This window comes from Hypoxylon trugodes, assembly GCF_022578975.1.
Source record: "Hypoxylon trugodes strain CBS 135444 unplaced genomic scaffold F4822scaffold_1, whole genome shotgun sequence".
Taxonomy (NCBI): Eukaryota; Fungi; Ascomycota; class Sordariomycetes; order Xylariales; family Hypoxylaceae; genus Hypoxylon; species Hypoxylon trugodes.
This window is the reverse complement of record NW_026250016.1, coordinates 1,443,504-1,455,778: the sequence shown is the minus strand read 5'-3', so window position 1 is coordinate 1,455,778 and position 12,275 is coordinate 1,443,504. Positions and strand designations below refer to the sequence as shown.

Sequence of the window (12,275 nt, the reverse complement as noted above, 5' to 3'; positions counted from 1 at the left end):
GGTAAGGCCGATATAGATGATCTATTGACGCTCAATTGGATGGGCTGAAGGTGAATCTAGATCCATTACCTATAGGAGCCGGGGTGATGATTTGATTTTCGCTGAATCGAACGTGTTGAGCGTTATAGGTAGAGGAGTTTACAGAGACCCAATAATTTGGCGCATACTGCCGGAATCCAGGGCTAATGCAACTGGCCGCAGTGTGATTGAGGTCGCGGCTAGCATCGCTAAGGATTTGGGTCTTCAATCCCGTTGGGTGACTGATAGTGAATGTTCATCAATTTCGACCCTTTTGCGCAAATCCCCAACTCTTCTAATCCAACAAAATATTCGGAATTGGCGCGCGCAATACAGTGATCTTGCTGACGGAGAGGATAGAGACCAGGCGAAAGAGACAATTGGATATGCTTGTCCAATGCGCGAGGCCACACTGGTCGGTCCTATCATCTATACGGGCGAACTTGTTACCGGCGGTCGAGCTGCGTACATGTAACTAATTCCTCAGGGGGCTCAGCCATTGAGGGGATAGGTATAGTACTTAGGTACCACTACCCTTGATACTTGATATCACCAACTTGAGATATTGGGCTGCGAGTAGTTTGTCTCGAAGCTATCATCATATGATGTGAGGTATGAAGGCGACAGAGAAGATTAAGGTCATTTCATGGACTTTCTTCCAATGACCGAAGTAAAAAGAAATTGAAGATTCAAATCTTCTTGCCATGTACTTAGGACTTATACTTCCGGCGAGTTAGGTACATAGCTTCATGCATGAACACGCATCGTTCAGGCCTGCAGTAGCGCTGGAACTCAACCATAGTAAAAAGTGGTAACTTGGTAAAATATGACGAAATATTGAAACGTGTAATGGATGCCTTATTCTTCTTTAGGCCCAGAATTGCTAGATAGGCATGTACGTGTAAAGTGATCTGTTCCAATGCAGTCCAGCTGTACTGGACCCATTGGAAAATTTTGTTTTTTTTTCGTGCCCAATTACTATACTTGTAGCCCGATCAATATGACCTGGGTACGTGGCCGACCCATTAGATGAGGAGGCACGGATGAAAAAATGCGAATAGAAAAAGTAGAGGGTTTCCTGTGGTCTTTGGACGACTGGAAAGAAAGGGTTGTTTGGTGATTCCACTAGTAAAAAGCAAAAGAACCATATCTTATCAGCCCTATCAGCTTATCATAAAAGCTTGGACCATCTGACATCGGATCGGTTCTTATAACTCCGACTATGGAGACATGTAGGAGCTATCCATGTGATAAGTCTCCCAGAACTCTCGACATCACTGAATATCACAAGCTACATCAACATATTCCTTACAAGATGCGTCAAAGAATTACCTACTTTCATAAACCCGAGAACGGAGTTGAGCCGGCCTCCTTGACAGTTTCGGGTCGTTCCATCTCTGGGCCAGATATCATAGCTGAGCGCGAGGACCGAATCACCTTAGCTCTAGAAGAGCTTCCCATCGAACTTCAACATGTGCTTCGAGAAGCCCAGGAACTATACGTGCGATGGCAAAAGCCAACTGCCTACAAAACCATAGGCCCTTGGAGTTCAAGGTTGCCTCCTGGATTACATGCATTCTATACTCCTATTCATAGCGAGAAACCTGATGGTGGACGTCTATGTCGCCTGTTTCGAACAGCTTTTGGACCGTTGGATTGTTCATCAACATCCGTAAGTAAATGTCACAGAAAAGCATAGTAGCTCTTAGAACAACCCACTAATACCCGAAAAAAGGGGTCGTTTACCAAGTTACCCAACGACCGGTTCTCCCATTCCACTGCATACCAATTCTACCATATCCTCAACGACCTAACCCATTTCTCGACATACCTTGAACAATATGTCTGTGCTTCCGGTGACGCAGATTGCAAGACACGAGCCCAGCGACTCCTCGACGCAAATTCTGTAGACCTCTCATACGATGCGATATCTCGCGTTGTGAAAGTCACATCCGTATGGCCACATAAACGACAACCCTTGTCTATCGAGTCCCATCCAAGTCACAGAGCAGAAGTTGGCATAATGACATCGGATGTACCTGCACATTTAGAGTCGCACGAAGTTGGTGTCGCCGGACTGCTCACAGTTTTGGGTGAAGATGGCAGACCTGCACCAACTCTGTTCTCTTTTCCATCCCGTCATAAGACTGCCCCTCGCTCTAGCTTCTCGTCTAATCTCCTTCGCCCATGGGGCTTACACCCAACGATGCAGTTGAAAATTTCAACCAAACCGCCAATGGAGGATGCGTATTGTTCGCTACATTCGTACCTTACCCTCCCCCGAACGATATTCGCCGATAAGTATCAGCTTGGAGATGAGCTATTCTTACAGTCGAAGAACCTGTCATCATTGCGGTACATCAGTCAGCCTGTAGATCTTGAAGCACCGAGCTATGCCATGAATATTTGGGGATCGAGTGTCCTTTTAGAGCTACAACCACAAGAAGTCAGGAATGGCAGATCATGGACGGCCGAAATCCCTCTTCACCTTCGGTACTTGGCACCTGCGGAACAAGGATACAGAAATATCAGCGTTCCGTGGCCAGTAGTCTTCTGGGCTTGTACCGCTGAAGATGGTACAAAGTTCCCGAACAGTCCATTCGACAGGGTCAACCTAGGATATGATGGGCTATTTGGACCTCGTACATTATTCTGGCATGTTGATGCAAAACCAAGTGAAGGCGAAAATCTATACCATGACCTCCAGGTACCCGTGCTTGATTTAGGATTATCAAATCGGATCAGCTCCGGCACGGCGACTGTGGTCCTGATGGGTCTCACTTTCGTGATCTGGAAACTCGTAACAGTCTGTCTAGGAATGAACCATCCTCCCGCTAGCCCAAAGATAGACAGGTCAAGGAGGAGGAGCAGGAGACTATGATCTATGATATAGCATTGCGAAGCATCAATATTCTAGCATTTTCATGGGTCAAAGGATGGGTTATGGAATTTGAATCGGTGTTGGGGGTCATGTGATTGCGTATTATGGCCGGGGCGGGCGTTTTAGGTACCTAATTCGGATTCGTTAACAGGGGCCACAGTACCCCCCTAGGCACCCATGGACCTAAGTAGGCCAGCGCTAGGGAACTGAGGGTTAGGGAGCATCCATCATATCCATCATCCGTATATAGACTTACACAATATCTTCCAACTGAATTTCCTATGCCTGTATGATTTTTTAGCAACGGCGCCTCCTCGAAGGCCGTCTCAAGGATACCACAATGTTTTCGTATATAGTAGCAGGAATTGCGATTTTCCTATTTGCATATAACCCAATTATAGAATATCTCTCACCGCAACCATCTCGTCTTCCACGGACTCCTCGGCCACGCATCAATGAATCGTTACTTGCTATTGACACAACAAACCAGACAGCCCCGGATTGTCCCCAGGACTCATATTCTGTGCATATACTCTCAAAAGCGCCAATTGTGATTTATATCGAGAATTTTCTTTCGGAAGAGGAGCGATCTCACTTACTAGAAATTAGGTCGGATATCACACTCACCTTCCCTTACTTATGTTTGCAATTTATAGGTCACTAAACAACCCGCAGCGAACCTCTATTCGAACCATCAACCGTAACACACGACGGCGACGCGACACACCGCGACACCACGATTCGCGACTCGGAAGTCGCGTTGATACCGCGCACGGATACAGTGCGATGTATCGAAAACCGCGCGAAGGCTATCCAGGGCTGGAGGGATGATCTATGGATCGAAAGGCTAAGGACTCAGCGATATGGGATTAAGCAGCATTACTCGCACCACTTTGATTGGGGCTCCGGGGCAAGAGGATGGGGCCGTGTTAGTAGTTTTATGGTTTGGGTTGAGAGTAGGGATGTTGTGGGTGGAGGGACGGAGTTCCCGTTGCTGAGGAGGGAGGCGCCTGGGCGGTTTTGGTGTCGGTGGGTTGAGTGTGGTGATCAGGATGGGGATGGAGGAGGGAATACGGGGGTTACGTTTAAACCTGTCGCGGGTAATGCGGTGTATTGGGAGAACTTCCGTCCTGATGGTACGGGAAGGGGTTGGGATGAGACGTGGCATGCGGGCTTGCCAGGTATGTTGTTATTGGTTTTCTTTTTACGCCACGATCTTATGTTGTGCTACTTTTACTGTCATTGTTCAGTTTTGATTGGGGTAATATGCTTATTATATCGCAGTGGAGAAGGGGACGAAGGTTGGTCTGAATATTTGGAGTTGGGGAAGACTGAATTAGAATGGCAACATTTGTTGATAACTCTTCGGAAGTGTTTCATCCACACAAATGTTCACCCGATGCCCATATATCTTCAAGGAAATAGGTCATATGGTGCCCTATATCAGTATCAGTCAGAAGCCATACAGAATATATCATTGGTCAGCGACAGTATCAATACGCATCATCGGGACAGAGACGGACATGTTTCGGTCGGATCTGAATTGAATTTCAGGTACCGGACAAACCCAATCTTATTTTAATATCGGTGAAGCAGTGTCACGGAAAAAGCCTGTTAGGACTGGAACCAATTAGAAGCTCAACGGACCCCCACACGTCCTATAACAGGGAACCGATGTCGCCATTTCGTGACAGAATTGCAACACCGCCATATTAACAAATCTAGATCGCAACTCACCCACCTATTAATAATAAGTTCCGCGTAGTTGGACCTAAAATTGAAAGCAATCATCCATTTTTCATGTTGTATAACGATCCAGAACCACGTTGAAAATATTTTTTTCTCTTCTCCTTAGAAAGGTCAGGAAATAGTCGCGGGATTTCAGCTTCGTGGCCATTCTTCACATTGTTTACCCCCATTTATCTTTTCAAGGACTGGTCTCGAATTGATGTCATCTCTCACTTTTTACCTACTAAGGATCCATGGCCTTCACATATCATCGGCGACTCCCACGTTAACAACCCGCGTCGCCACTCCTTAGACCTTCTCGGCTTGGTTGAAGATAGTAACACCCTCCCACGTCCCGGTGAAAGCCGGTATACGCTATCTGGAATGTACCGTCCATACATACGAGCTGTCGGTCTAACGAACGGTGTATCTGTATGCATGACGTAACTCACAGGTCAGGGTTCATTCTAGAACGCACCTGGACTGGATTGGTATCTCTTTTCTGTACCTGGATTAGTCTACTTAACGGGTGGGCGAAGAACCAACCTAATCCTATTAGCTTCACTGGTGGTAGGTCCGATGTATGAAGTATAAGTCTTACGATGGGTACATATGCTATATGTCCCTGTAAGAGCCGAGTGGGTGCGAGTGTACATACACGAAACCGATAGACAAGTACCTAGGTGTAGTACTGTACCTCATAAACGTCGTTGCCTTCATACTATAATCAATGATAGTAGGCATGGCTTACCATATGTACATAGCTGAGTAGAGTAAGAGGGTAGGTACCGTCGAGTTTTCATTTAAGTCTCTAGACTTCGTGACTGAAGTTTGCTCTCTTTTTTTTTCCTCTTTTTTTTCTCCGGGTCCTTTCTCTGGAAGAACGCATTCTACTAGTCATTCGAAATACCGAAAGATCAATGCAATTGATCTGGGTCCATACGCTTTCACATATAAACTATTTTATGCGTGGCGCATTGTATAAGTGAGCCACAAACACTCTATAACTCATCACCTCATCCAGCACACCGATTGCAACATCGAGACTTAACTGTCATCATGTCTGAAAGACCTGTCTTCCTGGTTACGCACCCACGTGCCTGTTCCACCGCCTTCGAAAGGGTTAGTCATATTACTTCTTGTCGAATCCTACTTAATCCATGCCATCCAAACTAAAACATGTTAGGTTTTCATGACTCGTCGGGACGTTCTCAAATGTGCCCATGAACCATTCGGCGATAGTTTCTACTATGGCCCTGAGCGACTTAGTGAGCGATATGCCGATGATGAAGCCGCTAGGGAAAGCAGTGGCTTTTCCAAGACCACTTACAGTGATGTCTTAAACCGCCTGGAAAGAGACGGCAGCGAGGTTCGAAACCCCATTGTCTCTAGTCTCTTCCTACCCATTGAACCCTGTTTTACTATCCCTTCCTCCGCATTGAAATTTCTTCTGTCGCAAGTGCGGAGCTCAATCATCCAAGACCAGTCATATATGTGAAAATCCAAGTTTAATATGGACCCGGGATATGTCGTGGCGGCTTAATTGAAGATGAACAATCAACATATTTACATTGAGTTTTATTACTCAATGGTAACTCATCTTGGCCAAAGGTCTATCGGCATATAGCTTGCAATCGCTCTTATTCCACTTTCCTTTAAACACTTCCCTATCAATCTATATCCCCTTCAAACACATACATTCACGCGGTTACCAATGTCCCCAACCATGGACCGAGTACTTACTCTCCACCCTACAGGGCAAGCGCGTTTTTATCAAGGATATGGCTTATTACTTGATGCCCCCAAATGGGAAGCCTGCAACGATCGCCCCGTCTCTACGCAAGAGCGCGGATTACACCGAAGAAGGAAACCCAACGGTAATACCTCTAAAGATTCTCAAGAAGTTTCACTGGACGTTCCTCATTCGTCATCCCAGACGAGGTATTCCCTCGTACTTCCGATGCTGCGTGCCCCCATTGGATGAAGTAACCGGCTTCAAGAAATTCATGCCAAATGAAGCCGGCTACATAGAGTTGCGCCGATTGTTTGATTATCTGCGAGAGCAGAAGACTATCGGCCCAAGCGTAGCAGGCGAAGCGAATGGGCATCATGGTGGAGAAATTACCATCACCATTATTGATGCGGATGATCTTCTCGACCACCCAGAGCCGGTCGTCAAGGCGTTCTGCAAAGAAACTGGGATCGAATTCTCACCGGACATGCTCACTTGGGATGACGAAGAGAACCAGAAATACGTCTCTGAGGCATTTGCCAAGTGGAATGGATTCCATAATGACGCAATTCACAGCAAAAGCCTCACAGCCAGGACTTCAGCCCACGTAAGTCAAATTCGGTATGAAAACTGACCATGGATTCATATGCTAACCGCGACTCACCAGAAAACTGTTACCGATGAATCTGAAAATGAAGAATGGCGACAGAAGTATGGTGATGAGGCCCAGAAGGTAATCAGAGCTTGTGTGGATGAGAATATTCCACATTACGAGTATCTGAAGTCCTTCGCCTTGAAGTTTTAGAGTATTTACGTATTTGTTTGCGACTCGTGCTGGCAGCCGATTGACGCCCCCTATGGTACATATTTGGTACAACAGAGTACACCCCGTTCCTAGACGTGTAGTGTAATTTTGGATGGTAGTGTTAGTTGGAACACTCAGTTCTGGAGTTGCGTAATAGATAGTAGTAGTCTCCAATCTCTTGTGCCAACTTTATACCGATGTCCTCTGATCTGATCCCTTCTGAAGTTGTTGTTCTGCCACTAATTCTGCCGGTGCCTCTGGTGATTTTGTACCATCCCCTCCTTCTGCATCATCCTCGACCTTCATCTTTTCTAAAGTTGCTTGGTCGAAACGGTAGTGGCTAACGTTGGAAGGCCAACTTGTTGCGTAATTCTGGTCTTGATCATTCGTCCACCAAACCGTGGCCTTTACCAGCGCCTTAGGGCCTTCCTCGCCATGTTTGACGTTATTCTCGTCACTCGCTTCTACGTTGACGATATCTTCTATTTTCTCCGGCACGGTCGCCCATATCTTGTTGCCCTTGCCCTGTCCTCCGAGTACGGCAGCCATATCGGCAATTGTGTTGGCTTTTTGGTTGTTGAGTTTTCTGCCTCGTTCGATTTTTGTCAAGGGTTTGCCATCCTCGCTGAAGTACATGTCGTCACCCCACGAGAGTTCATGGAACATCTTGCATTCTCGCAATCGTTGGAATACGCTTCTTCCTACTTCGCCGTAGCCCTCGGGGAATTGGATCATGGCTAGGGGTTTCCAGTAGTCTTTTCGAAGTTTCGAGGGTTTGAGTTTCTTGCCGTTGAAGGGGATTTGTCTAAGGGCTTTGTTCGCCTGATTAATGGTAGGATTAGCATATATAAATGATTAAATGATGAAGTATAGTGAACATTAAATTCGTACTTTTAATATAGGACTGTGCGAATAGACCGTGAAGCCCTCTAAGAAATGGTTGAATATCCATATCTTCTCGCCGTGGTGTGGTGGTAATTTGGATCTCTCTAATTCTTTCCGTCGCTTTTCCTCTTTCGTCCGCGGTAACGTCGTCTGGTTGTATACGAAACGTATACTCGTCCGTGATATACCTATCGATAACTTGCCCAGTTGGGCTGTTATGGGATTGACTCTTAGAGCCATGATGGGCGGGTTTGTGATGTTGAGCTCTCTTGAGGCTGATCTTCCAGCGCCGTGGATTGGATCAATATTCACTACCGGTAACTCAAAATTTCCGCTGCGATGGATGATGACACATTTGATTGGATGGTTGAGATCTGCTCAATTGTATCGTCTTTCTTTATCAGTTTATCTTATCTATGTTATCGGAAGCAAGGGTCATCGATTTTCCGATGATCCCCCCGCGATGTGATTGGATTGGATCAAACTGATTGAGTTCAAGTTTCGTTAGGCGCTCAGCAGGTTTGAGTCTGCCTAAGAAAAAGTTTGCCCCACTACCTAGAAGGTACGTACCTACTAGAAGCTTCGCGGACCTTCTAAAACTTACAGGAAAGGCCTATGATGTAGCTAGTAGCCTGAAGAGGTCCCTGGAAAAGCCTGGATACTTGAAGTAGCTACGAGCTGAGTGAGCGCCCCGATTTCCTTCTCGTCTCGTCATCATCGCATGTTGCCTCTCCACTTCTACTGTACGAAGATAAATAACAAGTTTCACTTCTTTGTCTCTTGTTTTACAACTTACACGATTCTCACCAACAATAAATTAGTTTACGAATGATACCCAAGATTTCTAGTGACCAGCCGGACATATAAAGGCCTCACTAATCACACGATTAGTTGATTCATCTTCGAGTACATGACCCGACATAATTCTACTTCGACTAAAAACAAAATATTCCATCTTAAGACACAACATTCAACCGAACATTCGACTGAAACAACCACAAATCTACCCTCAAAATGACATCCCGAATGGAATTTACAGACCGGGGCAAAAAGGCCCTGGAAGACGCAATGGCTTTAGCTGAGCAATATGCTCATTCACAATTATTACCGGTTCACATCGCGGTCTCACTTTTAGACCCCCCGCCGGATCAATCCAAGGACCAGCAAAACACACAACCCGGCACAACTAACAGCCTCTTCCGACAAGTAGTTGAGAGAGCACATGGTGACCCTCAATTATTCGACAGAGCTCTCAAGAAGACCTTAGTCCGTCTACCAAGTCAAGATCCCCCACCAGAGACGGTAACTATGTCACCTTCTTTCCAGAGCGTTCTTAGAAAGGCGCAAGAGCTGCAAAAGACACAAAGAGATACTTATATCGCAGTCGACCACATAATAACTGCGCTTGCCGAGGACGCGACGATCGCCAATGCTCTCAAGGAGGCTAACATACCAAAACCCAAACTGGTCCAGGAAGCAGTCCAAACTATTCGCGGGACGAAGAGAGTGGACTCGAAAACCGCCGACACCGAGGAGGAGCATGAAAACCTCTCCAAATTCACCATTGACATGACGGCCATGGCAAGGGAAGGTAAAATCGACCCCGTCATTGGAAGAGAAGAGGAGATCAGACGAGTTATTCGAATTTTATCACGACGAACGAAGAATAACCCCGTACTGATCGGTGAACCCGGTGTTGGTAAAACCACCGTTGTCGAGGGCTTAGCCCAACGTATTGTTAACGCCGACGTACCTGATAACCTTGCTGCCTGCAAATTGCTCTCCCTCGATGTGGGTGCTCTAGTCGCAGGCAGCAAATACCGTGGTGAATTCGAAGAGAGGATGAAGGGCGTTCTCAAGGAGATTCAGGAGTCCAAGGAGATGATCGTTCTCTTTGTCGACGAAATTCACCTTTTGATGGGTGCTGGTGCTTCAGGTGAGGGTGGCATGGACGCTGCTAACCTATTGAAGCCAATGCTTGCTCGTGGTCAATTACACTGCATTGGTGCGACTACTCTTGCCGAGTATCGAAAGTACATTGAAAAAGACGCTGCTTTCGAACGACGATTCCAACAAGTTATCGTCAAGGAGCCCAGTATCCCTGAGACCATTTCCATTCTTCGAGGTCTTAAGGAGAAGTACGAAGTTCACCACGGTGTCAGCATCGCCGACGCTGCTATAGTAGCTGCTGCCAACCTTGCTGGCCGCTACTTGACCTCTCGTCGTCTACCTGACTCTGCTGTGGACTTGGTTGACGAAGCCGCAGCAGCAGTGAGAGTTGCTCGAGAATCTCAACCCGAGATTATCGACTCTCTGGAGCGCAAATTGCGACAGCTCAAGATTGAAATCCATGCGCTATCCCGAGAAAAGGACGACGCTTCTAAGGCTCGACTCCAAATTGCCAAGCAAGACGCGGAGAACGTCGAAGAGGAGTTGAGACCACTCAGAGAGAAGTACGAGAGCGAACGACAACGCGGTAAAGATATTCAGGAGGCTAAGATGAAACTTGACCGACTAAAGGTTAAGATGGAGGACGCAGCTAGAATGGGCGACCACGCTACAGCTGCAGATCTTCAGTACTACGCTATCCCCGAGCAAGAACACCAAATCAAGGATCTCGAGCGCCAGAAAGCTGCTGCTGATGCGGCTTTGAGCCACAATGACATCGGCGGCTCCATGATTACGGATGTTGTTGGACCAGACCAAATCAACGAGATTGTATCGCGATGGACCGGTATTCCTGTCACGAGACTTAAGACTTCCGAGAAGGAAAAGCTTATCCATATGGAAAGGGCACTCGGAAAGATCGTCGTCGGACAGAAGGAAGCAGTTCAAGCAGTCTCCAACGCCATCCGACTGCAACGATCGGGGCTCAGCAACCCCAACCAACCGCCCAGCTTCCTCTTCTGCGGTCCATCTGGAACTGGTAAGACTCTACTTACCAAGGCTCTAGCGGAGTTCCTATTCGATGATTCGAAGGCAATGATTCGGTTCGATATGTCTGAATACCAAGAACGTCACTCGCTCAGCAGAATGATTGGTGCACCTCCCGGATACGTTGGACATGATGCTGGTGGCCAGCTTACTGAGGCTCTCCGCAGGAAGCCCTTCTCCATCTTACTATTCGATGAGGTTGAGAAGGCTGCAAAGGAAATCCTAACAGTTCTTCTGCAACTCATGGATGACGGTCGTATCACAGATGGTCAAGGACGTGTCGTCGACGCCAAGAACTGCATTGTCGTCATGACCTCCAATTTGGGTGCTGAATACCTAGCTCGCCCAGCTGGTCGTGATGGAAAGATTGACACGACGACCCGAGAACTGGTTCTGAACGCGCTACGCAATTACTTCCTACCTGAGTTCCTCAACCGTATCAACTCGACCGTCATCTTTAACAGGCTTACGAGACGTGAGATTCGCAAGATCGTCGACCTAAGGCTTTTGGAGATACAGAAGAGACTCAACGACAACGATCGCAACGTGCAGATTGAAGTTACGGAGGAAGCCAAGGATTACCTAGGCAACGCTGGTTACTCGCCTGCCTACGGTGCCAGACCTCTAGCCAGGCTCATCGAGAAGGAAGTCCTTAACCGCTTGGCGGTACTAATCCTTCGCGGTGGTATCAAGGATGGCGAGAGCGCAAGAGTCGTCATGGTCGGCAACAAGATATCGGTCTTGGCCAACCACACCGACAGCGAGTTAGGTGATGGTGATGACGAAGACATGCTTATTGATGAAGAAGACGCAGTAGAGGATATTGCGCCCGAAGACATGGACGAAGATATCTACGACGATTAAAGGAGTTTTGACCCGATGCATGATGCCCAAGATTGATTACGAGGAATGATTTATGAGTCACTATCGCGATTGCATTACATATAAAGGAGCCAGAGGAATCCATAGGGGGGGATGAAAGGAGCATATATCCTTCAATGCGAAAAAGGAGGCTGGCAAATTTGATTTCACCAAGTATGGTTATATGATTACGGAGTTTTGGGCGCAATGGTTGAGAACAAGCTAGTTAATTAGCTGGCATCATGGCAAGCAAGCAAGTATGGAATGTCTTTACTTAGCTAGATTTAATGCAATAATTTTAAGAATGATGAGTTTTAACTTGTGAATGAATGTGTTCTTATATAAAAAGAAAGATGACAACAATCACCTTAACGGTGAATGTTAACAGTTAACGTCGCCAACGTATTTGAAATTAATAGTATCTCAAAATG

At 46.7% G+C, this 12,275-nt stretch overlaps 5 protein-coding genes across 5 annotated transcripts; 4 read left to right on the top strand and 1 right to left on the bottom strand.

Moving 5' to 3' along the window:
- Positions 1-804: 804 nt before the first annotated feature.
- On the top strand, positions 805-3,069 carry F4822DRAFT_15591 (PIG-X-domain-containing protein). Its single transcript, XM_051453089.1, has 2 exons — positions 805-1,690; positions 1,754-3,069. Exons 1-2 carry the CDS (start codon positions 1,241-1,243, stop codon positions 2,897-2,899), a joined length of 1,596 nt encoding a protein of 531 aa, XP_051319293.1. The 5' UTR covers positions 805-1,240; the 3' UTR covers positions 2,900-3,069.
- F4822DRAFT_15592 (uncharacterized protein) lies at positions 3,070-4,617 on the top strand. The gene is made up of 3 exons (XM_051453090.1): positions 3,070-3,508; positions 3,575-4,080; positions 4,184-4,617. The coding sequence occupies exons 1-3, from the start codon at positions 3,240-3,242 to the stop codon at positions 4,237-4,239; spliced, it is 831 nt and encodes a 276-aa protein (XP_051319292.1). The 5' UTR covers positions 3,070-3,239; the 3' UTR covers positions 4,240-4,617.
- Positions 4,618-5,686: 1,069 nt separating this feature from the next.
- Positions 5,687-7,164, top strand: F4822DRAFT_423987 (P-loop containing nucleoside triphosphate hydrolase protein; the record flags this gene model as incomplete). The annotated part of the gene is made up of 4 exons (XM_051460076.1): positions 5,687-5,749; positions 5,814-5,996; positions 6,385-6,966; positions 7,027-7,164. The coding sequence occupies 4 exons, from the start codon at positions 5,687-5,689 to the stop codon at positions 7,162-7,164; spliced, it is 966 nt and encodes a 321-aa protein (XP_051319291.1).
- Positions 7,165-7,353: 189 nt separating this feature from the next.
- On the bottom strand, positions 7,354-8,289 carry F4822DRAFT_423986 (transcriptional regulation of mitochondrial recombination-domain-containing protein; the record flags this gene model as incomplete). Its single annotated transcript, XM_051460075.1, has 2 exons — positions 7,354-7,986; positions 8,056-8,289. The coding sequence occupies 2 exons, from the start codon at positions 8,287-8,289 to the stop codon at positions 7,354-7,356; spliced, it is 867 nt and encodes a 288-aa protein (XP_051319290.1).
- Positions 8,290-8,746: 457 nt separating this feature from the next.
- F4822DRAFT_384903 (heat shock protein) lies at positions 8,747-12,155 on the top strand. The gene has a single exon (XM_051456570.1). The coding sequence runs from the start codon at positions 9,064-9,066 to the stop codon at positions 11,845-11,847; it is 2,784 nt and encodes a 927-aa protein (XP_051319289.1). The 5' UTR covers positions 8,747-9,063; the 3' UTR covers positions 11,848-12,155.
- The last annotated feature ends 120 nt before the right edge of the window (positions 12,156-12,275 follow it).

Bases quoted from the DNA above. Each gene is read 5' to 3' on its own strand.
- F4822DRAFT_15591 (XM_051453089.1), top strand. From the start codon at position 1,241: ATGGAGACATGTAGGAGCTATCCATGTGATAAGTCTCCCAGAACTCTC. The intron at 1,691-1,753 runs GTAAGTAAATGT...ACCCGAAAAAAG, and splicing joins TGGATTGTTCATCAACATCC to GGGTCGTTTACCAAGTTACC.
- F4822DRAFT_15592 (XM_051453090.1), top strand. From the start codon at position 3,240: ATGTTTTCGTATATAGTAGCAGGAATTGCGATTTTCCTATTTGCATAT. The intron at 3,509-3,574 runs GTCGGATATCAC...AACAACCCGCAG, and splicing joins TCTCACTTACTAGAAATTAG to CGAACCTCTATTCGAACCAT. The intron at 4,081-4,183 runs GTATGTTGTTAT...ATTATATCGCAG, and splicing joins GTGGCATGCGGGCTTGCCAG to TGGAGAAGGGGACGAAGGTT.
- F4822DRAFT_384903 (XM_051456570.1), top strand. From the start codon at position 9,064: ATGACATCCCGAATGGAATTTACAGACCGGGGCAAAAAGGCCCTGGAA.